Source organism: Bos mutus, chromosome 15, assembly GCF_027580195.1.
Source record: "Bos mutus isolate GX-2022 chromosome 15, NWIPB_WYAK_1.1, whole genome shotgun sequence".
NCBI classification, from domain to species: Eukaryota; Metazoa; Chordata; class Mammalia; order Artiodactyla; family Bovidae; genus Bos; species Bos mutus.
The window spans coordinates 51,149,267-51,176,182 of NC_091631.1; the positions used below are offsets into that span (position 1 = coordinate 51,149,267).

Here is a 26,916-nt window from a genome sequence, read left to right on the forward strand (position 1 = left end):
TAGTCTTGCAAATTTTTATTGTGCATTTAACATACTCTCTCCTATTTCATGCCCACTACACATGTTCTCTGCCTTACGTGCTGTTCTTTCCTGATTCAGATCTTACCTAAATGTCACCTCCTCTAGGAAACTTCCCCTAACCTCCCAGAATAGTTCAGGTATTCCTATTCTAATAACACCCTGACACCTTCTACTTCTTCACAGAATGTTTTTTTTTTAATGTTTATTTATTTGGCTGCACCGGATCTTACTTGTGGCATGTGAGGTCTAGTTCCTAGACCCCCTGCAGCGGAAGTGTGGGCTCTTAATCCTGGACTGCCAGGGAAGTCCCTAGAATGTGTGTTTTTGATCAACTGATTCATAGGATGATTATCTGTTTAGCAAACCCCTCCTTATAGTATGGGCTTCCCTGGTGGCCGAGATGGTAAAGAATCTGCCTGCAATGCAGAAGAACTGGTTCAATCTCTGGGTTGGGAAGATCCCCTGGAGAAGGGAATGGCTACCCACTCCAGTATTCTTGCCTGGAGGATTCTGTGGACAGAGGAGCCTGGCGGCTACAGTTCATGAGGTTGCAAAGAGTCAGACTTTCCATTTCCCCATAGCATACTAGCTTATGAAGGCAGGGTTTCTCTCTGCCTTGACCCAGTGTTTAGCATAGGACCTGACACAGAGTAGGGACTCCACAGACACTTGCTGAGTGTGGGAACAATGTTCTTTAGAGCACTGAATGCCAGAGTTGTGAGGGTGATCCCTGGGGGGTCTACTTACACCTGATATGGAACCAGAGGAAAAGTTGTAAATTTAAAAAGAAAACTCCTCCCCACTTATATTTATATTTATAAAACCCAATCTTAGTGATGAGCAGACTGGTGGACACTTATTCCAAAGGAAGTTTCACTAACATCTCTATCCTTGGGCTAGTGTTGTAATAATGTGGCTGGCCCCTCTTTCTTAAGATTCTTGTGATGAATGTCATGACACATATGAAAAATAGCTTTTTACTCTTGACACTGTGGTCTGCGAGTCTGTTTTAATCCATATACGAGCTCATGATATTGAGAATATAGACTGAGAAAGCAATTATTTTTTAAAAGTAATCAACAACAACAACAATACTTACTACTGTTAGTACTGATTAAGTGTTTTCTTTGTGGTAGATTATATTATTTCCAAAAAATTCCATAATAATTTCATAGAGTAGATAATTTTATTTCCATTTTCTAGATAAATAAACTGAGTTTTGCAAAGATTAAGTTCCTTGCTCAAAGACACATTGTAAATATTAAGCTGAGACTCAAACTCATGTGTTTTTGGCACCAGCGCCCAAACTCTTGATCTCTGTTCTTTTTTTTAAATTGAAGTACAGACTCACAGGTGTAGAGAATATACTTGTGGCTGCCAAGGTGGGGCGGGGGAGGGACGGCCTGGGAGTTTGGTGTTAACAGATGGTAACTATTACATTTAGAACAGATTAAACAACAAGTCTCTACTGTATAGCACATGAAACTATATTCAGTGTTCTCTGATAAACCATAAGGGAAAAGAGTATGAAAAAGAATGGATATATATATGTATGTCCTGAAAAAAAGTAGTGAAAGTGTTAGTTGCTCGGTTGTATCTGACTCTTTGCAATCCCCATGGACAGTGGCCTGCCAGGTTTCTCTGTTCATGGAATTCTCCAAGCAAGAATACTGGAATGGGTAGCCACCTTCTCCAGGGGATCTTCCCAACCCAGGAATCAAATCCAGGTCTCCTCTATTGCAGACAGATGCTTTACCATCTAAGCCGCCAGAATATCTCTATATATACTGAAATGGGGTAGCCCACTCCACTAGTCTTACTTAGAGAATCCCATGGACAGAGAAGCCTGGCAGGCTACATACAGTCCATGGGGTTGCAAAGAGTTGGACACAACTGAGCAAGTAGCACCTTCCTTACTTTTTTCATATATATGTATATATATACATTCTTTTTCATATTCTTTTCCCTCATGATTTATTACAGGATATTGAATATAATTCCCTGTGATATGCAGTAGGATCTTGTTGTCTATCCATCCTAAATGTAATAGTTTGCATCTGTTAACCCCAGACTCCCAGGCTGTCCTTCCCCTGACCCCCTTGGCAACCACAAGTGTGTTCTCTACATCTGTGAGTCTGGTTCTGTTTTATAGATAGGTTCATTTGTGCATGTTTTAGATTCTACATATAAGTGCTTTATATGGCATTTGTCTTTCTCTTCTAATCTCTGTTTGATATTGCAAAGTGATTCTAGAATTCTGCAAGTGATTTCTTGCTGACAGTCTTCTGAAACTTCATGTAAACTTTCCTCTGAGGTGCCTTTTGAAAACTTTCATCTTTAAGTGGCTTGAGAGAGGGAGGCTTCTCACTTCATCTCTTATCAAAGGATCACCAAAAGCTAAAATCTGTTTTAACCATTCCATGTTTGAGTAAATGTGAGTCTTGCTCCAGAGTTTCTTGATTTTACATGGACATTATCAGGAAATCAAAACAGCAGTGACAATAACAGTAATGGGAAAAGCCCCTTGACTGTGGTAATAAGGCAGCACATAAAGGGATATGGATGAAAACACACAGGAGTTTATCAAATCTAAACCCTATTTAAACTTATTACCTCCCAAATCACTGGAGTGTGCTTGTCAAGCAAGAGAGTAGGTTTTAAAACATATCCCACAGAGTGAGGTTTTGGTGAGTGAAGTAATTGGAGGTATGGATCTAAATTAATAAGTGGGAAAATGCTTTTCTTACAGTTCTGAGATAACTGCCTTGAAGTCTATGTGTTCTAGAATCCTTGCTAACTGGGTAGCTAAGATATGGAAACAACCTAAACGTCCATTGACAGGTGAGCAGATGAAGAAGACACAGTGGGAGACACACAAGGGAATCCATTCAGTCATAAAAAGGAAAGAAATAATGCCATATGCGGCAACATGGATGGCCTTAGCAAGCGTCACACTGACTGAAGTAAGTCAGAGCGAGAAGGACAAAGACTGTGTGATGTTACATGCATGAAATCTGAAATAAGACAAAAATGAACTTACTTGTGAAACAGAGATAGACTCCCAGATACAGAAAACAAACTTATGTTTACCAGAGGAGAAGAGGTTGGTGGAGAGACAAATTAGGAGTTTGGGGTTAGCAAGTAGGAACTGCTGCTGCTGCTGCTAAGTCGCTTCAGTCGTGTCCAACTCTGTGCGACCCCATAGACGGCAGCCCACCAGGCTCCCCCTTCCCTGGGATTCTCCAGGCAAGAACACTAGAGTGGGTTGCCATTTCCTTCTCCAATGCATGAGAGTGAAGAGTGAAAGTGAAGTCGCTCAGTCATGTCCGACTCTTAGCGACCCCATGGACTGCAGCCTACCAGGCTCCTCAGTCCATGGGATTTTCCAGGCAAGAGTACTGGAGTGGGGTGCCATTGCCTTCTCCAAAGTAGGACCTACTATATATCAAATAGTTAAAGCAAGGTCTTACTTATAGCACAGGAAACTATTGTCAATATCCTATAATAAACCACAATGGAAAAAATATAAAAGAATATGTATATCTGTATAACTGAATCACTTTACTATACACCAAAAACTAACATAACATTGTAAATCAACTGTACTTCAATGAAAAATATGATCCTTGCTATTCAGTAGCCAAGGACAATTCTTCATACAGATCTTTAAGTTAAAAAGCCTAAGTAAATAAAACTCCAGGTAAAGACTTTCTGCCATCAAAATTATTCAGAATGGCTTAACTGATGATGCTATCTGATCCTTGTTAACCTTTTACCCTAATTATAAACAGAAAAGAATTTATAATGTGTGTACATCCAAATGTTTATATAATATTTATTAAGTTTTGATTTTGTAAGAATATAAAGAAAAACAAAAATGGAACATAATCTCATCTTCCAGAAAACTCCTGTTTTTTTTTTTTTTTTCTTTAATTAGACTAATACATGTATCTGGTTGTTGTTGTTCAGTCGCTCAGCTGTGTCTGACTCTTTGTGACCTCATGGACTGCGCACGCCAGGCTTCCTTGTCCTTCATTATCTGCCGGAGTTTGCTCAAACTCACGTCCATTGAGTTGGTGATGGCATCTAACCATCTCATCCTTTCTCTTCCTGCTTTCAATCTTTCCTAGCATCAGGAACTTTTTCAATGAGTCAGTTCTGTACCTGGTAATGTACCTGGTACCTGTAGTAAAAATCCAAATCATGCAGGAAGATATAAAATGAAAAATGAAAGCTCCTTCCCACTACCACCCCCTCCCAGATCATCACAAAATCTTTCTTCTTCATTTTTTCAAAAAATTATATATATATACATATGATGAAATATAAATACATATATTTGAAAAGTATACCAAAAGACATACTGTATCCACTTAAACTTTGCTTTTTCATTTATAAAATGTCTTGGAGATTTGTAAATCAGTAATAGAGACCAACTGCATATAAAAATTATCAAATTTTATTTTGAAATGATTAAAAATTTACAGAAAATTTGGAACTATATCTTAAAAAAAGTAAACCAAAACTTTTTCTCCCTGAATGATTTAATTGTAAGTTTTTGACCTAATGCCCCATTACACCTGAATACTCTAGAGTCTGTTGCCTACAAAGACAATTCCCTGCATAGCCACAATGCGATGATCAAAATCAGAAAATTAAACCAAATGTATTACTTCTATCTCAGTGTTTTATTATTCAAGTTTTGTCAATTGCCCCAGTAATGGCTTTTATAGCAAAAGAATCCAGTTTAGAATCAAAATTTGCATTTAGTTCTCTGGTCTTTCTAGCCTGCTTCTGTATGGAACATTTCCTCAATCTTCTTTTGATTTTTTTTTTTTTTTGACCTTTACACTGGAAGACTGAAGGTCAGCTATTTCCTAAAATGGCCTCAGTTTGGGCTTGTATAATGTCTCTTCATGCTTGGACTCGGGTCTTGTATCTTTGGCAAACTCGTCACAGAAGTGATTCTGTGTTCTTCATATGGCATCCTAGCAAGAGGCACACCATTCGTGTTTGTCTTCATGCTAAAGACTTTGACTGTTTGGATCACACAAACTCTGGAAAATTCTTAAAGAAATGAATACCAGACCACCTTACTTGTCTCCTGAGAAACCTGTATGCAGGTCAAGAAGCAACAGTTAGAACCAGACATGGAACAATGGACTGGTTCAAAATTGGGAAAGGAGAACATCAAGGCTACATATTGTCACCCTGCTTACTTACATGCAGAGTACCTCATACAAAATGCTGGGCTGGATGAATCACAAGCTGGAATCTAGATTGCTGGGAGAAATATCAACAAACTCAGACGTGCAGATGATACACTCTAATGGCTGAGAGTGAAGAGGAACTAAAGAACGTCGTGTTGAGCATGAAAGAGGAGAGTGAAAAAGCTGGCTTAAAACTCAACAAACTTTCAAAAAATGAAGATCATGGCATCTGGTCCCATCACTTCATGGCAAATAGATGGGGAAAAAGTGGAAACAGTGGTAGATTTTATTTTCTTGGTCTCCAAAATCACTGCAGGTGGTGATTGTAGCCCCCAAATTAAAAGATGCTTGCTTTTGGAAGAAAAGCTATGACAAACCTAGACAACGTATTAAAAAGCAGAGACATCACTTTGCCAACAAAAGTCCTTATAGTCAAAGCTATGGTTTTTCCTAGTGCTTCCTATGGCTTCCTTATTAGTGTAGATGGTAAAGAATCTGCCTGCAATGCAGGAGACCAGGATTTGATCCCAGTTGGGAAGATACTCTGGAGAAGGGAATGGCAACCCACTCCAGGATTCTTGCCTAGAGAATTCCATGGACAGATCACGGGGTCACAAAGAGTCGGACATGACTGAGCACTAAACTGCATGGTTTTTCCAGTAGTCATGTATGGATGTGAGAGTTGGACCATAAAGAAGGCTGAGTGCTGCAGCCTTGTCCTCCCAGTGATGCTTTCAAACTGGGGTATTGGAGAAGACTCTTGAGAGTCCCTTGGACTGCAAGGAGATCAAACCAGTCAATCCTAAAGGAAATCAGTCCTGAATATCCATTGGAAGAACTGATGCTGAAGCTGAAACTCTGATACTTCGGCCACATGATGCAAAGAGCTGATTCACTGGAAAAGAGCTCCATACTGGGAAAGATTGAAGGCAAGAAGAGAAGGTCCATCTAGTCAAGGCTATGGTTTTTCCAGTAGTCATGAATGGATGTGAGAGTTTGACTATAAAGAAAGCTGAGTGCAGAAGAATTGTTGCTTTTGAACTGTAGTTCTGTAGAAGACTCTTGAGAGTCCCTTGGACAATAAGGAGATCAAACCAGTCAATCCTAAAGGAAACCAATCCTAAATATTCATTGGAAGGAGTGATGCTGAAGTTGAAATTCTAATACTTTGGCACCCAATGTTAAGAGCCTACTCACTGGGAAAGACCCTGATGCTGGGAAAGACTGAGGGCAGGAGGAAAAGGGGATGACAGAGGATGAAATGGTTGGATGGCATCACTGACTCAATGGACATGAGTTTGAGCTAACTCTGGGAGATGAAGGACAGGGAAGCCTGGCATACTGAAGTCCATGGGGTCAAAAAGAGACACACACCACTTAGTGACTGAACAACAAAAACTATAGCCCTGGAAGCAATCTTTAAGTTCATCAATACAGCCCTATCATTTGAATCTGTTTTAGTTATCATGTTCCTTCTTACCTGTATCAAAACTCATACTAAACAATGAGTTCTGGGTTGCAAAAGAGGGTTTATTTTCGCACCTGTCTATAAGCCTTTGCTCACAAGCTTAACAAAAACAAACACAAGTGCTATTACTAGGTATATTTATTATAGAGACTTGCTAACTAGATAACTGAAAAGGCAGATAGGTATCATCGAAGTAGCAATTGCAGGAAGAGCTACTACCGCTAGGACTGGGAAAGCAAAAGAAAGAATCTGAAAGTATTAAGATATGGAGCTTGGAGGAGAACCTCAGACCTCGGGGTCTTTGGCCATCTGGTGCTCATACTTCTCCCAGGTGGTGAAGTGGTAAAGAATCCACCTGCCAATGCAGGAGACACAAGGGACGTGGGTTTGATCCCTGGATTGGGAAGATCCCTTGGAGTAGGAAATGGCAACCTGCTTCAGTATTCTTGCTTGGAAAATTCCATGGACAGAGGAGCCTGGCAGTCTACTGTCCATGGGGTCGCAAAGAGTCAGACATGACTGAGCAATTGAGCACTCATACTTCTGCAGTGGAGTGTAGGAAATAATGATACTGGTTTTATGAACCTGGAAAAACTGAAAACCGTACCCAACTACTTGTAGAAAAAACTTCTGGGGTGAGAAAGAAGCAAAGGGTGTTACTGATAGGACTAGGACATCTGCAGGAAGACGATGGGAAGCAGGCAGAACAGAGCAAGTCCCGTCTTTATCCTCGAGTCCTTCAGTCTCCTTCTATCATCTGCTATTGGCAGAACCTCCCAGCTGGCCAAGAAGAAGTATGGTCTACAGAGTCCCAGCAGCAGCTTCAGAAACCTGAGTATAGACGCTGGGCTTGAAGCTGAGAAACAATAGCTTAATAACTGGAACAAAACTTTAACTCTAATGTGGCTCAGAGGGTAAAGAGTCTGCCTGCAATGCAGGAGACCTGGGTTCGATCCCTGGTCAGGAAGATCCCCTGGAGAAGGAAATGGCAACCCACTCCAGTACTCTTGCCTGGAAAATCCCATGGACAGAGAAGCTTGGTAGACTACAGTCCATGGGATCACAAAGAGTCGGACACGACTGAGCGACTTCACTCATTAATAGAACCCAGTGTGTATTATACTTAAACTGCAGATGCCATTCTCTAGACCATCCTGCCTTATTCAGGGAAATTCTCTTGTATTGTATCTTTGAAAATATTTTCTATTTAATTTATTGGATTTTCTACCTCAGCCTTGTCAACTTTTTTTTGTTGGATTAGCTTGATCTTCCATAGGTATTAGCTTTTTCTCTAATTTATTTAATATTTTGTATTTTCCTCCCCATTCTCTGTGCTTTTCTCAAGCTTTCCCTCTGTTAGTAATTTAGTTTTTAATGACCTCTGTTTTATTACTTTCTATTTCTGTTGGATCTATTATCTCCATAATGGTATTATGTGCTCTTCAATTTGTTTCCTTAATCTTTCGCTTCCTGTAAACTTCCTTTATTTTAATGCATGCTTTAAGCAAGTGGCTCTAGGGAATGAAGTGATTTTGAAGAATTTTCTTGTATTCTCTGAGTAATACTGTGTTCTAGGCAGAGGTCTTTGCCTCTCTTTTGCATATGGTTTTATTTATATACTCATGCTACACTTTGGTTGCTATGCCATTTAGTTATGTGGTTGCTATGCCATTTATATTCTATTTGACATATTGATTGGCCATATTCTTCTGCATTTTGATTCTGTTTTCAAAAAGGGAAGTTACTATTTTCACCCCAAACTACATGTTAACTAATTAGTTTTTCTTCTCCTCTCAATTCCCTCCTCTTCCTTCTCTTTCCCCACCTCCTAGTTTTACTTTTTTTGCCCTACTTTGTTCTCAGTCTTCTTTTCCTTTTTCATCATATCCTCTTTTCTTCTTCATTATTCTAAGTAAACTTCATGCCAATTTCTTCTTTACAAACTACAAACCTGAGTTTCCTCGGTTAATATTTTACATAAGGACAAGCTAAGGGTTCTTTGTAAAATCAGTATGTACAGGTTTTTTAAAAAGGGGGTATTGATGGAATTAAGATGATATTTTGGTTGTCTCCAGGAATGCTGAAATTCTATAGAAAATCTCTGGAGGAGATTAACTATCTATCTATCCATCTAGATACAGACATACAAAAAAAGAGACAAATCAATGTTAAAAATAAAGTAACATTATAGCAGAGATCTTGTGCCTCAAGTTCACACAGACATGTCTTGCAAACTTGGATGAAGCAAACAGCAAGGCTGAAGACCCTTGGGCCATTTTTTTCTCCTTCTTCAGTTCAGTTCAGTTGCTCAGTTATGTCCTACTCTTTGCAACCCCATGAATCGCAGCACGCCAGGCCTCCCTGTCCATCACCAACTCCTGGAGTTCACTCAAACTAATGTCCATCGAGTCGGTAATGCCATCCAGCCATCTCATCCTCTGTCGTTTCCTTCTCCTCCTCCCCTCAATCCCTCCCAGCATCAGGGTCTTTTCAAATGAGTCAACTCTTTGCATGAGGTGGCCAAAGTACTGGAGTTTCAGCTTTAGCATCAGTCCTTCCAATGAACACCCAGGACTGATCTCCTTTAGGATGGACTGATTGGATCTCCTTGCAGTCCAAGAGACTCTCAAGAGTCTTCTCCAACACCATAGTTCAAAAGCATCAATTCTTCGGCTCTCAGCTTTCTTCACAGTCCAACTCTCACATCCATACATGACCACTAGAAAAACCATAGCCTTGACTAGATGGACCTTTGTTGGCAAAGTAACATCTCTGCTTTTGAATATGCTATCTAGGTTGGTCATAACTTTCCTTCCAAGGAGTAAGCGTCTTTTAATTTCATGGCTGCAATCACCATCTACAGTGATTTTGGAGACCCCAAAAATAAAGTCTGACACTGTTTCCACTGTTTCCCCATCTATTTCCCATGAAATGATGGGACCAGATGCCATGATCTTCGTTTTCTGAATGTTGAGCTTTAAGCCAACTTTTTCATTCTCCTTTTTCACTTTCATCAAGAGGCTTTTTAGTTCCTCTTCACTTTCTGCCATAAGGGTGATGTCATCTGCATATCTGAGGTTATTGATATTTCTCCCTGCAATCTTGATTCCAGCTTGTGCTTCTTCCAGCCCAGAGTTTCTCATGATGTACTCTGCATAGAAGTTAAATAAGCAGGGTGACAATATACAGCCTTGACAGACTCCTTTTCCTATTTGGAACCAGTCTGTTGTTCCATGTCCAGTTCTAACTGTTGCTTCCTGACCTGCATATAGCTTTCTCAAGAGGCAGGTCTGGTGGTCTGGTATTCCCATCTCTTTCAGAATTTTCCACAGTTTATTGTGATCCACACAGTCAAAGGCTTTGGCATAGTCAATAAAGCAGAAATAGATGTTTTTCTGGAACTCTCTTGCTTTTTCCATGATCCAGAGGATGTTAACAATTTTATCTCTGGTTCCTCTGCCTTTTCTAAAACCAGCTTGAACAAATGCAAGTTCATGGTTCACGTATTGCTGAAGCCTGGCTTGGAGAATTTTGAGCATGACTTTACTAGCGTGTGAGATGAGTGCAATTGTGCGGTAGTTTGAGCATTCCTTGGCATTGCCTTTCTTTGGGATTGGAATGAAAACTGACCTTTTCCAGTCCTGTGGCCACTGGTGAGTTTTCCAAATTGCTGGCATATTGAGTGGAGCACTTTCACAGCATCATCTTTCAGGATTTGAAATAGCTCCACTGGAATTCCATCACCTCCACTAGCTTTGTTTGTAGTCATGCTTCCTAAGGCCCACTTGACTTCCCATTCCAGGATGTCTGGCTCTAGGTGAGTGATCACACCATCGTGATTATCTGGGTCATGAAGCTCTTTTTTGTACAGTTCTTCTGTGTATCCTTGCCACCTCTTCTTAATATCTTCTGCTTCTGTGAGGTCCATACCATTTCTGCCCTTTATCGAGCCCCTCTTTGCATGAAATGTTCCCTTGGTATCTCTAATTTTCTTGAAGAGATCTCTAGTCTTTCCCATTCTGTTGTTTCCCTCTATTTCTTTAAATTGATCACTGAGGAAGGCTTTCTTATCTCTCCTTGCTATTTTTTGGAACTCTGAATTCAGATGCTTATATCTTTCTTAGTCCCAATCCAAATGCTGAAACTTACCAGCTCTGGCATGCAAGGGCAGGAAACTGTCATAATGAGAGTATGTGGGCATGAATGAGAAAAGCATGATGGCTAGATTGGATGCCTACCCCTCCAGATGTCTAGAGAGAGGAAGTAGAATGGAAAGTGTCACAACTATGACTCACTAGTTGGCTAGCGAACTTGGGCCAATCAGCATGGCTCAGGGATGCTAGTAAAGCAGGAGGGGAAAGGGGAGGGAAGGGTTGTCCTCAATGCATCTCTTCTCCTAGAGCCTGATGGTCCTTTGTGGAACCAGGACTCATAAAGGATCACAATTGTACTTTTATTTTAACCTTTGACTACATGGCTACTGACTTCTAATTAGATTTGCATCTTAACAGTAACAGTGGAGGTTAAGAGATATGCCCCACCCCCTATCAAATAACGACTAGGAGGAGTACAAACTGGGACTCCCATTTTGAATAATCTCATTTTAAACAAACATCCTCGTGATCTCAAACCGCTTTTGGATATGGATGCATACCTCCCTGCTGTAGATAGTGGAGGTATGAGTCCTCTTGCAAGCTGATGCTAATGGGTGTATTGAGTTAGGGTTAGTTTAAATAATCAGTTAATTCTGTTTAACTACTGATATAAAGAAACTTAATATAAACTATTTCAAAGGTGATATAGTTTTGGAGATGTCATTTGCATTTATTCAGTTTTGAACTAATAACTTAAACTTGGAAGAAGATCTTTTCTGTATAGTTCTTCTGTGTATTCTTGCCACCTCTTCTTAATATCTTCTGCTTCTGTTAGGTCCATGCTGTTTCTGTCCTTTATTGTGCCCATCTTTGCATGAAATGTTCCCATGGTATCTCTGATTTTCTGGAAGAGATCTCTAGTCTTTCCCATTCTATTTTTCTCCTCTATTTCTTTGCATGGATCGCTGAAGCAGGTTTTCTTATCTATTCTTGCTATTCTTTGGAACTCCACATTCAAATGGGTATATCTTTCCTTTTCTCCTTTTCCTTTAGCTTCTCTTCTTTTCTCAGGTATTTGTAAGCCCTCCTCAGACAAACATTTTGCCTTTTTGCATTTCTTTTTCTTGGGGATGGTCTTCATCACTTCCTCCTGTACAATGTCACAAACCTCCATTCATAATTCTTCAGGCACTCTGTCTATCAGATCTAATCCCTTGAATCTCTTTGTCACTTCCACTGTATCAGATCAGATCAGATCAGATCAGTCGCTCACTCATTCAGATCTTTGCGACCCCATGAATCGCAGCACGCCAGGCCTCCCTGTCCATCACCAACGCCCAGAGCTCACTCAGACTCACGTCCATCGAGTCAGTGATGCCATCCAGCCATCTCATCCTCTGTCATCCCCTTCTCCTCTTGCCCCCAATCCGTCCCAGCATCAGAGTCTTTTCCAATGAGTCAACTCTTTGCATGAGGTGGCCAAAGCACTGGAGTTTCAGCCTTAGCATCATTCCTTCCAAAGAAATCCCAGGGCTGATCTGGGATTGGTTGGATCCCAGATGGATCCAACCAGAATGGACTGGTTGGATCTCCTTGCAGTCCAAGGGACTCTCAGAAGTCTTCTCCAACACCACAGTTCAAAAGCATCAATTCTTCGGCGCTCAGCCTTCTTCACAGTCCAATTCTCACATCCATACATGACCACAGGAAAAACCATAGCCTTGACTAGACGGACCTTTGTTGGCAAAGTAATGTCTCTGCTTTTGAATATGCTATCTAGGTTGGTCACAACTTTCCTTCCAAGGAGTAAGCGTCTTTTAATTTCATGGCTGCAGTCATCATCTGCAGTGATTTTGGAGCCCAGAAAAATAAAGTCTGACACTGTTTCCACTGTTTCCCCATCTATTTCCCATGAAGTGATGGGACTGGATGCCATGATCTTAGTTTTCTGAATGTTGAGCATTAAGCCAACTTTTTCACTCTCTACTTTCTTTTTTTTTTTAATTTTATTTTATTTTTAAACTTTACAATATTGTATTAGTTTTGCCAAATATCGAAATGAATCCACCACAGGTATACCCGCGTTCCCCATCCTGAACCCTCCTCCCTCCTCCCTCCCCTACCCTCCTTCTGGGTCGTCCCAGTGCACCAGCCCCAAGCATCCAGTACCGTGCATCGAACCTGGACTGGAGACTCATTTCATACATGATATTATACATGTTTCAATGCTATTCTCCCAAAGGCTTTTGAGTTCCTCTTCACTTTCTGCCATAAGGGTGGTGTCATCTGCATATCTGAGGTTATTGATATTTCTCCCGGCAATCTTGATTCCAGCTTGTGTTTCTTCCAGTCCAGCGTTTCTCATGATGTACTCTGCATAGAAGTTAAATAAACAGGGTGACAATATACAGCCTTGACGAACTCCTTTTCCTATTTGGAACCAGTCTGTTGTTCCATGTCCAGTTCTAACTGTTCCACTGTATAATCATCCAGAAAAACATCTATTTCTGGTTTATTGGCTATGCCAAAGCCCTTGACTCTGTGGATCACCACAAAACTGTGGGAAATTCTTAAAAGGATGGGAATACCAGACCACCTGATCTGCCTCTTGAGAAATCTGTATGCAGGTCAGGAAGCAACAGTTAGAACTGGACATGGAACAACAGACTGGTTCTAAATAGGGCAAGGAGTCTGTCAAGGCTGTATATTGTCACCCTGCTTATTTAACTTCTATGCAGAGTACATCATGAGAAACGCTGGACTGGAAGAAGCACAAACTGGAATCAAGATTGCGGGAGAAATATCAATAACCTCAGATATGCAGATGACACCTTCCATAAGGCAAAAAGCAAAGAAGAACTAAAGAGCCTCTTGATGAAAGTGAAAGAGGAGAGTAAAAAAGTTGGCTTAAAGCTCAACATTCAGAAAACTAAGATCATGGCATCCAGCCCCATCACTTCATGGCAAATAGATGGGGAAATAGTGAAAACAGTGACAGACTTTATTTTGGGGGGCTCCAAAATCACTGCAGATGGTGACTGCAGCCTTGAAATTAAAAGACACTTACTCCTTGGAAGAAAAATTATGACCAACCTAGACAGCCTATTAAAAAGCAGAGACATTACTTTGCCAACAAAGGTCTGTCTAGTCAAAGCTATGGTTTTTCCAGTAGTATGTATGGATGTGAGAGTTGGACTGTGAAGAAGGCTGAGCGCCGAAGAATTGATGCTTTTGAACGGTGGTGTTGGAGAAGACTCTTGAGAGTCCCTTGGACTGCAAGGAGATCCAACCAGTCCATCCTAAAGGAAACCAGTCCTGAATATTCATTAGAAGGACTGATGCTGAAGCCGAAACTCCAATACTTTGGCTACCTGATGCAAAGAACTGACTCATTTGAAAAGACCCTGATGCTGGGAAAGATTGAAGGCAAGAGAAGGGGATGACAGATGATGAGATGGTTGGATGGCAGCACCAACTCAACGGCCATGAGTTTGAGTAAACTCTGGAAGATGGTGATGGACAGGGAGGCCTAGCATGCTGCAGTCCATGGGGTCGAAAAGAGTTGGACATGACTGAGCTACTTCACTTTCACTTTTCGCTTTCATGCATTGGAGAAGGAAATGACAACCCACTCCAGTGTTCTTGCCTGGAGAATCCCAGGGATGGGGGAGCCTGGTGGGCTGCCGTCTATGGGGTCACACAGAATCGGACACGACTAAAGTGACTTAGCAGCAGCAGCAGCAGCAGCAGCAGAGTGACTGAACTGAACTGTATAGTCATAAGGGATTTGATTTAGGTCATACCTGAGTGGTCTAGTGGTTTTCCCTGCTTTTTGTTCAATTTAAGTATGAATTTGGCAATAAGGAGTTCATGATCTGAGTCACAGTCAGCTCCTGGTCTTGTTTTTGCTGACTGTATAGAGCTTCCCCATCTTTGGCTACAAAGAATACAATCAATCTGATTTTGGTATTGACCATCTGGTGACGTCCATGTGTAGAGTCTTCTCCTGTGTTGTTGGAAGAGGGTGTTTGCTATGACCAGTGCATTCTCTTGGCAAAACTGCATTAGCCTTTGCCCTGCTTCATTTTGTACTCCAAGGCCAAATTTGCCTGTTACTCCAGGCATCTCTTGACTTCCTACTTTTGGATTCCAGTCCCCCATAATGAAAAGGACATCTTTTTTGGGTGTTAGTTCTAGAAGGTCTTGTAGACCTTCATAGAACCATTCAACTTCAACTTTTTCAGCATTACTGCTCAGGGCACAGACTTGGATTACTGTGATATTGAATAGTTTGCCTTGGAAATGAACAGAGATCATTCTGTCATTTTTGAGATTGCATCCAAGTACTGCATTTTGGACCCTTTTGTTGACCATGATGGCTACTCCATTTCTTCTAAGGGATTCTTGCTCACAGTAGTAGATATAATGGTCATCTGAGTTAAATTCACCCATTCCAGTCCATTTTAGTTCACTGATTCCTAAAATGTCGATGTTCACTCTTGCCATCTCCTGTTTGACCACTTTCAATTTGCCTTGATTCATGGGCCTATCATTCCAGGTTCCTATCCAATACTGCTCTTTACAGCATTGGACTTTATTTCCATCACCAGTCACATACACAACTGGATGTTGTTTTTGCTTTAGCTCTGTCTCTTCATTCTTTCTGAAGTTATTTCTCCATTGATCCCCAGTAGCATATTGGGCACCTACTGATCTGGGAAGGGCTTCCCTGGTGGCTCAAAGGTTAAAGCATCTGCCTGGAATGCGGGAGACTGGGGTTCGGTCCCTGGGTCAGGAAGATCCCCTGGAGAAGGAAAATGGCAACGCACTCCAATACTCTTGCCTGGAGAATCCCATGGAGGGAGGACCCTGGTAGGCTAGAGTCCATGGGGTTGCAAAGAGTTGGACATGACTGAGCAACTTCACTTCTTCTTCACTGACCTGGGAAGTTCATCTTTCAGTGTCCTATCTTTTCACTTTTTCATACTGTTCATGGGATTCTCAAGGCAAGAATACTGAAGTGTTTTCCATTCCCTTCTCCAGTGGACCACGTTTTGTCAGAACTCTCCACCATGACCCGTCCGTCTTGGGTGGCCCTACACAGCATGGCTCATAGTTTCATTGAGTTAGACAAGGCTGTGGTCCATGGGATCAGATTGGTTAGTTTCCTGTGGTTGTGGTTTTCATTCTGTCTGCCTTCTGATGGCAAAGAAGGCAATGGCACCCCACTCCAGTACTCTTGCCTGGAAAATCCCATGGACGGAGGAGCCTGATGGGCTGCAGTCCAGGGGGTCGAGAAGAGTCGGACACGACTGAGCTACTTCACTTTCACTTTCCAGCATTGGAGAAGGAAATGGCAACCCACTCCAGTGTTCTTGCCTGGAGAATCCTAGGGGTGGGGGAGCCTGGTGGCTGCCATCTATGGGGTCTCACAGAGTCGGACACAACTGAAACGACTTAGCAGCAGCAGCAGCCCCCTGATGGAAAAGAATAAGAGGCTTATGGAAGCTTCCTGATGGGAGAGACTGACTGAGGGGAAAACTGGGTCTTGTTCTGAAGGACGGGGCCATGCTCAGTAAATCTTTAATCCAATTTTCTGTTGCTGGCCTGTGTTCCCTCCCTATTGTTTGACCTGAGGCTGAACTATGGTGGAGGTAATGAAGATAATGGTCACCTCCTTCAAAAGGTCCCATGCACGCACTGCTACACTCAGTGCCACTAACCCTGCATCAGGCCACCACGGACCCACGCCTCTACCGGAGACTCCTGGACACTCACGGGCAAGTCTGGGTCAGTCTCTTGTGAGGTCACTGCTCCTTTTTCTTGGATCCTGGTGTGCATAAGCTTTTGTTTGTGCCCTCCAAGGGTCTGTTTCCTCAGTCCTGTGTAAGTTTTGGTGGCTCTATAGTGGGGTTAATGACGACTTCCTCCAGGAGGTCTTATGCCATCCCAGGCCTATTGCACCCAGAGCCCCTGCCCCTGCGGCAGTCCACTGCTGATCTGTACCTCTGCAGGAGACCCTTAGACACAGCACAGTTTAGGCTTTACCATAGTTTAGGCTTTCCTTAATATAATGAAAAAGAAAATTGATTATGATATCAACCATGGGTACCATAACTCCTTTTAGGGAAGAAAGTGTATCATTTGAATAAATAATTTGAAGGGCTTTTCAAGCTTGGAAAATTTTTGGTCATATCTCTTCAAATATTTTTTCAGTTCTCCTTTTTGCCTTTGAGGACTCTAATTACACATGCATGAGGTTGCTCAAAGTTGTCCTATATCTCACTGGTGCTGTTTTCATTTGTTTTATTCTTTTTATACCCGTGCTTCATTTTTCCTAGTTTCTGTTGCTATGTCTTCAAGTGCATTGTTTTTTCCTTTCTAATAACTGATCTGCTGTTAATCACATTTCATATTTGCATACCAAATATCTTTGGTATTTTAATATCTTGAATGACTCTGCCTATATTTTGAACAAGTGAAATATAGTTATAATGTCTTTGTTTGCCAATTCTAACATTCCTGTCGGTTCTGAGTGGGTTTCAACTGATTACTTACCTTCTTCATTATGAGTCAGGTTTCTCTGCTCCTCTGTAAGTCTGGTAATCTTTGATTGGGTTCCAGACATTATGCATTTTACCCTGCTGAATGCAGATAGTTTTGTTTTTCTATAAATATTCTGGGAAGCAGTTAAGTTTCTTGGAAGAAATTTGGTCCCTTCTGGTCTTCCTGTGGTGACGTGTTAGGTGAGTCCAGAACAGTATGGGGCTAATTATTTCCCATTACTGAGGTAAGACCTTCCTGAGTTCTCTAGTCAATGCCCTGTGAATTATGAGTTTTGCCAGTCTAGGTTATGGGAACAGACACAGCTGTTAATATCAGCCCCATTTGAATGCTGAATACTGTTCCTGCTATTCTTCTTCGATGACTCTCTCTCCAGCTTCAGGTAGTTTGTTCACACACATGATTGATCCATGCCTTAGTGAATACTTTAGGGGGATCCTGTGAATATCCCTGGGTTCTCTTTTTGTGTAGCTCTTACCTTCATCCTGTGAACTCCACTGTCTTGATCGTTCTAGATTGTCTCTTCCATCCACAATTTTTGATATGTTGTGTTTTCACTCCTATTTAGTTCTAAGTATTTTCGGTCTTGTCTTGTGATATCTTCTTTTACCCATGAGCTATGTAGATGTGTGTTGTTTAATTTCCAAATATTGAGGAATTTTCCAGGTTTTATTTTAGACTTTCATCTCCATACAATTCTATGGTCTGTGAATATACTCCATATGATTTTAATCTTTTAGAATTTATTTAAACTGTTTTATAGTTTGGTAAATGATCCATTTTGATGAATGTTTCATGTATTACTTGAAAAAAATGTATTCTAACAGATTTTGGATGGCGTGTTCTATAAATGTCTACTGGATCAAGTTGGCTGGTAGTGTTGTTTGTGTCTTCAATACACTTACTGATTTCATGTTCCATTAATTACTGAGAGAGAAGAGTTAGGTTCTTTAATGACAATTAAGGATTTGTCTAGTTTTTCTTTTAGTTGTCCATTTTTTCCTCTTGTGTTTTAAAACTGTATAATAGAGATGCATGCGCATTTAGGGCTCCATTTTGATGAATCAGTCTTTGTATCATTATGAAATGTCTTCTTTTATCCTTCTTCAGCTTTCTTTTGAGTATTTTTTGTATGATATATCTTTATCATTTACTTTAAACTTATATGTGGCTGTGATCAGTTAAAGATTCATATTATAAGCCTTCAGTTCAGTTCAGTTCTGTAGCTCAGTCGTGTCCAACTCTTTGCAATCCCATGAATAGCAGCACGCCAGGCCTCCCTGTCCATCACCAACTCCCAGAGTTCACTCAAACTCACGTCCATCGAGTTGGTGATGCCATCCAGCCATCTCATCTTCTGTTGTCCCCTTCTCCTCCTGCCCCCAATCCCTCCCAGCATCAGGGTCTTTTCCAATGAGTCAGCTCTTCACATGAGGTGGCCAAAGTACTGGAGTTTCAGCTTTAGCATCATTCCTTCCAATGAACATCCAGGACTGATCTCCTTTAGAATGGACTGGTTGGATCTCCTTGCAGTCCAAGGGACTCTCAAGAGTCTTCTCCAACACCACCGTTCAAAAGCATCAATTCTTCAGCGCTCAGCCTTCTTCACAGTCCAACTCTCACATCCATACATGACCACTAGAAAAACCATAGCCTGGACTAGATGGACCTTTGTTGGCAAAGTAATGTCTCTGCTTTTGAATATGCTATCTAGGTTGGTCATAACTTTCCTTCCAAGGAGTAAGCGTCTTTTAATTTCATGGGATTCAAACTCACGCCTCCAGGGGAAACTGCGACCTGAACGCAGCGCCTTAGACTGCTCAGCCATCCTGACTTCCTATTATAAGCCTTAGGACAACCAATAAAAAATAAATGAAAGTGGTATAGCAAATAAATGACTTGATGGAAAAATTGACAAATAATTAAAAATTATAAAAATAAATCCAAAAAAAATAAGTCAAAATTTTGGAGATGGAAAGTACAAACTGAAATTAGGAACACAAAGGATGGTTTAATAACAAGTTAGATGCAGCTTAAGAGAGAATTGAAAGCTTCCCTGGTGGCTCAGACGGTAAAGCGTCTGCCTGCAATGCGGGAGACCCGGGTTCGATTCCTGGGTCGGGAAGATCCCCTGAAGAAGGAAATGGCAATCCACTCCAGCACTCTTGCCTGGAAAATCCCATGGACGGAGGAGCCTGGTAGGCTACAGTCCATGGGGTCACAAAGAGTTGGAACTGAGAGACTTCACTTTCACTTTCTTTCACTTAAGAGAGAATTAGTCAAGTACAAAATAGGTGAGAAAAAATATCCAAGACTGAAGCACAGAATGAAAAAAGTATGAAAAATGCAAAAACAACTTTATCATTAACATTAAACTCAAACTAAATTTTCAATAACATTCACAATGATCTCAGGCATTTTACCTTATACAAAATGAACTTCTAAAAGCTTTACTTTGACCTCATGAATTAGATGGAAATATTGAGCCATTTTTGAAATTAATTTAATTTTAATTAATTTAAATTAAATTAATTTCTTATAGAATATCAGCCATAATGTTATAACCAACATCTATCAAAATAAACAGTAAAAAGACAAAGACCTTATTCCATATATTTAGAAACTAAAAAGGCACTGCCAAAGAATTCCTGGATTAAAGAGAAAAATTCCACTTGAAATGACAGAACATCTGGATCAGACATAGGTAAAAATGTTACGTATCAAATATAACAGTATGAAGCTGAAGTGGTACTTAGAAATAAATTTAGAGCATTTAATGTTGTTGTTGTTCAGTCGCTCAGTCATGTCCAGCTCTTTGTGACCCCATGAACTAGCATGCCAAGCTTCCCTGTCCTTCACAATCTCCCAGAGTTTCCTCAAACTCATGTTCATTGAATCAGTGGTGCTATCCAACCAGCTCATCCTCTGTCATCTCCTTCTCCTCCTGCCTTCAGGCTTTCTGAGCATCCGGGTCTTTTCAATGAGTCGGCTCTTCACATCAGGTGGCCAAAGTTGGAGCTTCAGCTTCAGCATCAGTCTTTCCAGTGAATATTCAGGGTTTGATCTCCTTGCAGTCCAAGGGACTCTCAAGAGTCTTCTCCAGCAGCACAGTTCAAAAGCATCAATTCTTGGTGCTTTGTCTTCTTTATGGTCTTTATTACTCCTTTGGCAAGACCCAAGACTCTCTTTGGGTCCCCCCCGTACTGTGAGTTGGAAACTCACCCCATGCCATAAGCTCAACAATCATGGATCGCACTTCAATTCATTTCCTTCTTTCAGACAGCACTATCATGCACTGCACTACCATTCTCTGCTGTTTTACGTATTTCTTTGGGTTTCTAGTTATTTAAGATGAGAGAGCAAATCTGGCCTCCTTTATTCCATGGCAGCTGAAAGTAGAAGTAATCTGCATTTTTATAAAGTTTGAAAACATGCAAAACAATGCCACATATATATCCCCCCCTTTCTATACATAAATAAATATGTATTCATATAGACATAGTTTGGGGGAAATGAGCTAATAGTATAAAAACCATGCATAGGGAAGCTGAACACCAAATTTAGGAGAAAAGTTACTTAGAGGGAGAGATAGCAGAAAACTACCCTGAAATTGAGATAATGAGCAAGAATGGTAAAATTTTAGAGTTCTTTGAAGATTAGTAGTAGGCACAGGGATATTCACCATGTTTTTCTATATACTTCTTGTGTGCATGAAATATTTTATAATAAAAATGTAGAGGTATGCAAAAGGGAGAATAAGTAAAGAGTATTAGTTAAAGGAGTATTCTGGAAAGATAAAGAGGTAAAATAGGATAGTAATTAAATGTGTCTGTAAGCCACATCTAAGCCAGATGGCACTGTTGGGCGTGGGGACCAAGTGGTAGCAAACAGAAATAATACATCTTCTTCTCTCACCAGCCAGGTCTCGGCAGGCTGTGATTTACCTGTTGGTGCTTTCCTATGAGTACTTTCTACTCCTGGGCAGAATTCTTTGATCAGTTGTGTCCAACTCTTTGTGACCCCATGGACTGTATCACGCCAGGCTTTACTGTCCATCACCAACTCTTGGAGCCTACTCAAACTCATCTTCATCGTCTTAGTGATGCCATCTAACCATCTCATCCTCTGTTGTCTCCTTCTCCTCCTGCTTTCAATCTTTCCCAGCATCAGGGTCTTTTTCCAATGAGCCAGTTCTTCGCATCAGGTGGCCAAATATTGGAGTTTCAGCTATAACATCAGTCCTTCCAATGGTTATTCAGGACTGATTTCCTTTAGGATAGACTTGTTGGATCTCCTTGCAGTTCTCAAGACTCTCAAGAGTCTTCTCTAACACCACACTTCAAAAGCATCAATTCTTTGGCGCTCAGCTTTCTTTGTAGTCCAACTCTCACATCCATATATGACTACTGGAAAAACCATAGCTTTGACTTTGTTGGCAAAGTAATGTCTCTGCTTTTTAATATGCTGTCTAGGTTGGTCATAGCTTTTCTTCCAAGGAGCAAGTGTCTTTTAATTTCATGGCTGCAGTCACCATCTCCAGTGATTTTGGAGCCCAAAAAGATAAAGTCTGACACTGTTTCCACTGTTTCCCCATCTATTTGCCATGAAGTAATGGGACCAGATGCCATGATCTTAGTTTTCTGAATGTTGAGTTTTAAGCCAACTTTTTCACTCTCCTCTTTCACTTTCATCAAGAGGCTCTTTAGCTCTTCACTTTCTGCCATAAGTGTGGTATCATCTGTGTATCTGAGGTTATTGATATTTCTCTTTGATGGAACCCTTCATAACCCCAGCTTCCATAAACACCACAATGTTACCACCATGTCTTGTTGAGTTATCTGTTGACCTGCCTCTGGACTTGAGCTCTTGGGTCACTGTTGTGCTCTCTCTTAACCACATAGATGATCTATGTCTGACTTTGGCCTCTCAGTATCTTGGCGCTACTTCTCTTCAATGATCATCTCTTGCTTGGATCTTTGCAATAGCCTTCTGACTTGTTTCCCTTCATCATTATTCCCTGCTGCATCTACCCTTAATATGGTAGCTGATGGAGTGGTCCTCTGAAAACCTCGGAGCATGTCACTTCTCTGCTCAAAATTCTCTGTCTTGCTCAGAGGAAAAACCAAATTCCCCTATTGCCTTCAAAGAACTGCAGTGATCTGGCTCCTTCCACCCCATCTCGCACTGCTCTCCCCCACTCCCTGTCCCTACTCATCACTCGGGGCTCCCTGATGCGTCTAGCACCTGCTTGGTGTGCTCCTGCCTCAATTGTACCTGCTGCTCCCTCTTAGAAACTTTTTACCTGATTATCTACCTGGCTTGTTCTTTCTCTCACCAAAAGTGTGGTTTTCTCAATTGTCACATTTTATAGCTCTTTCCAATCCCTTTATTTAAAGCTACTCTCATTTTCATGATGCATTCCATTTCTTCCTCTGCTTATCTCTTTCTCCCTGGTATGTGTGGTCCTCCAATATACTATAACATTTATTTCTTAATTTTTTTTATTGTCTGTCTCCCTACACTGGAATATAATCTTCATGAAAACAGGGATTTTTGTGTTTTATTTACTGCTGTAATACAAGCACCTAGACAAGTGCCTGGCAAGGAGATTGCCATCAGTGGCTTTGAGGATCTGTTTCCTCCTTTACTCAGAGACTTAAGGAGTGAGGGAGAGGGGTATAGCCCCTTGTACCAGCTGTTCACCTGGCACACTTGTGACAGCAATCCCTTAGACTGGGCTTTGAGCATCAGCTAGGCAGAGTGCTGCAGAGGTGTTCCTAGGTCCCAGGTGTTTAGCTCCTTCAGGTCTGGAGAGCCCCTCTCTGACTTTCCTGCCTCTTGTAGGGACCCAGAAATCATTTGATTGCTTCCATGCATGAATGCAAAAGAAGGAGGTGGCAGAGGATGAGATGGTTAGATAGCATCACTGACTCAGTAGACATGAATTTGAGAAAACTCTGAGAGATAATGGAGGACAGAGAAGCCTGATTGCTGCAGTCCATGGGGTTGCAAAGAGTCGGACACAAGTGAGCGACTGAACAACAGTAACAAAAGCATAAGAAGGCACCGTAACTCTCCAAGGCTGTCCAAGGCTCCGTCTGCCCAGGAGCTTGCTGGCACTCTCCTTACTGGGCTCTTTCTGTCTTTCTGGGACTCAGCCCAGCTCTCAGATCCCACAACTCTATCTAAGAATTCTGTTGCCTTTCTGGGCTCCACTTCAGATCAGGGAATAAGGACTTTCTCTATGTAGAGTCCACCGATATCTTTTCAATGTTCCCCACCCCCACCCCCCATCTCTCACCGTACTTCACTTTCTCTCTTCTCCTCCCCCAAGCTGGAAATTTTTCCATAGTATAACAAGAACGCTAATCTTGCTTCTGTTCATCTCTCATCTGTATTGTGAATCCATTTTTCTAAGGGCCTGGGCTTTTGGAATCTAAAAATAGGAGGAGAAACATTATCTCTCTGCATTTGGGTGTCAAACTCTCAGAGGATAACTTGGCTGCTGTAACAGAAGAAGGGTCAGGAGCATGGGAGAGGGAAAGAGAGAGAGAAAGGCTTGGGTGGGGGAAATTGTGAAATATTTATAGAAGATGTGGTATATATACACAGTGGAATATTACTCAGCCATTAAAAGAATGAAATAAGGCTATTCGAAGCCACATGGATGGACCTAGAGAGTTTCATACTGAGTGAAGTAAGTCAGAGAAGGAGAAATATTATATATATTATATATATAATTATATAATATTATATATATAATATATTATATATAATTATATATATTTATTATATAATTTTATATATTTTTATTTATATTTATATTTATTTATATAAATTTTTATATATTATATATTTTATAAATTTTTATAAAATATATTATATATGATATATATTTTTAATAAAATTTATAAAATTTATAAAATATATTATATATATTTTATAAATTTTATATATTATATATTTTATATATATTATATTTTATAAATTATATAAATATAAATATTTATATAAATATTTATATAAATATTTATATTATTTATATAAATTATATATATTATATAATTTATTATATATATAATTATATAATAATATATATATATTATATAATATTATATTATATAATATATTATATGTGGAATCTAAAAATAAATGAACTTACTTACAAAACAGAAAGAGACTCACAGACTTAGAAAATGAATTTATGGTTGCCGGGCGAGGGTGAAGGGATAGTTAAGGACTTTGGGAAGATCATGTACACACTGCTGTATTTAAAATGGATAACCAACAGAAACCTATCATATAGCACATGGAACTCTGCTCAATGTTATGTGCCAGCCTTAATGGGAAGGGTGTTTGGGGGAGAATGAATACATTATATGCATGGCTGAGTCCCTTCACTGCTCACCTGAAACTATCACAACATTGTTAATTGGTTGTACCTCAATACAAAATGTTTTGGCATTAAAAAAATAAAAATAAAATTTAGAAAAAAAGAAAACAGTCTCATCACTTGATGATAGTAATGACAACAATGATAATGATGGTGGCGCTAGTGGTAAAGAATCGCCTGCCAATGCAGAAGACATAAGAGACATGAGTTTGATCCCTGTGTCAGAAAGATCCCCTGGAAAAGGATTTGGCAACCCACTCCAGTATTCTTGCCTGGAAAATTCCTTGGACAGAGAAGTCTGGTGGGCTACAGTCCAGGGGGTCACAAAGAGTCAGACACGACTGAGCACACCCTGCTGCTGCTAAGTCGCTTTAATCGTGTCCGACTCTGTGCAACCCCATAGACGGCAGCCCACCAGGCTCCTCCGTCCATGGGCTTTTCCAGGCAAGAGTACTGGAGTGGGGTGCCACTGCCTTCTCCGCTGAGCACACACACAACATTAATTGAGCACTTCCTGTATGTCAGGTCTGCTCCCAAGTGCTCTGTATACAGCATCTCCATTAATCATCACCACAACTCCATGTGTATTTATTATTATAGTAATTTTTCATAAGAGCAAATTGAAGTCTAGTGAGGGAGAGGGATTTACTCAGGTCCCACATTTTACAAATGATGGGTGTGGGCTTCAGACACAAGCCTGGTGTACACCAAAGGCTGTACTTCCTGGCCTCATGGAACTCCTCTAGAGCCTGAGGATACCAGGCCCTGTAGATGGGAAATTATTCCATTTTTCCACACTCCCGGCCCCTCACCCAGCAAGAGTGGGCTGTCCCTCCTCTTCCTGCCGTGCCCTGGGAAGGGCTGAATCATCGCCGTTTGTCCCCATGGTCAGCCTCTCCCTGCAAATTGGGCTTCCTACTTTGCTTCTGCTTCAGTAGGTTTCCAATCTCTCTCTCTTCTTCCTTCTCTTTGTCTCTTTTTCTCAGTGTGGCTTAACAAATAAAATATAAATTTAGCTGAGAGCTTATACCACAAAAAGGGAAGAAGTGATGAGTATAAGCAGCTAACAGAACCCAGGGGGTTAACACCCTGCTACCACACATGAAGGTCTTGTGGGGAGAGGACTGAGGATCTGTGTGTCTTTGCTCTTGGGGGCATTCAGGCTGCCTTTGCTGCTTCCTGAAGAGATGTCCTGGGCTCCTCCCCGAAGAGCAGCGTCTTTATCAACAAGTAGAAAGCTGCAGCTTCTGGAAGGTGTCCCAACTCCAAATTATTTCTACTGTCAGAGGACTGCTACTTTGGAACAACAAGCTAACTCTTAAAAAAAAAAAATCAAATATCAGCCATTGACATCTTAGTATAGCTGAGGTTAACCAGCTAGCCCAGATCCAGAGTCTTTTATTTTATTTTTTTTTAAAGATACAAGCACCTCAATGTGCAAAGCAGCACTGTTTTGGTTTTTTTTTCCTTTTTTGAAGATTTTTTGGATGTAGACCATTTGCACAGTCTTTGTTGAAATTGTTAGAATATCGCTTCATTTGTTTATGTTCTTGTTTTCTGGCCATGAGGCACATGGGAATCTTAGCTCCCTAACCAGGGATCGAACCCGCACCCCTGCATTGGAAGGCAATGTCCTAACCACGGGACCACCAGGGAAGTTCCCAAGATCCAGATTCTTAGGGGACAGTCATTTTGATGGCAGTGAGGTGGGAGGAGAGGAAACTTGGAACAGGGTGCAATCAGTTGAGTCCGGGGCTGCGAGAGGGCTCTGGGCAGCTGGGCGAAGGCTGTGTGTCTCTGCAGGTGACGCCTCCATCAGCACCTTGGGCCTGATCCTCTGCGTGGGGCTGTCGCTGCTGCTCGTGTCCATCCTGGGCTACAGCCTGGCCAAGTGGTACCAGCGGGGGTACTGCTGGGAGGGTGAGTGAGCGCGGACCTTGTCACCCCAGCCCAGCCCAGCCCCTCCTCTTCCATGGTATTTGGCCAGGCCAGATGGGGCAGCAAACTCTTTAGAATGGTGTCATGCAAAAATATTTCCTGCGGTGGCAGCAGTGGTCGAAGACTTGGGTGGGGTGGCTGAGCCCTTGGGGTGGCTGAGCCCTTGAGTTGGCGGGGGTAGGGTTCTGGGGCCTTTATTGAATGGGGGGTTTTTCCCACACCCAGCAA

General features: G+C 41.2%; 1 protein-coding gene and 1 non-coding gene across 2 annotated transcripts in view; one reads left to right on the plus strand and one right to left on the minus strand.

The window, feature by feature from the left end:
• The window catches only part of SMIM35 (small integral membrane protein 35), a 49,536-nt gene that overhangs the window by 20,734 nt on the left and 1,886 nt on the right, over positions 1–26,916 (plus strand). The window contains exon 2 of the mRNA XM_070384149.1: positions 26,554–26,670. Within this exon, the coding sequence (XP_070240250.1) occupies positions 26,554–26,670 (117 nt within the window). The remainder of the gene's footprint in view (positions 1–26,553; positions 26,671–26,916) is intronic.
• On the minus strand, positions 6,697–6,823 carry LOC138991073 (small nucleolar RNA SNORA40). The gene has a single exon (XR_011467118.1). It is a non-coding gene; the product is annotated as a small nucleolar RNA SNORA40 (small nucleolar RNA).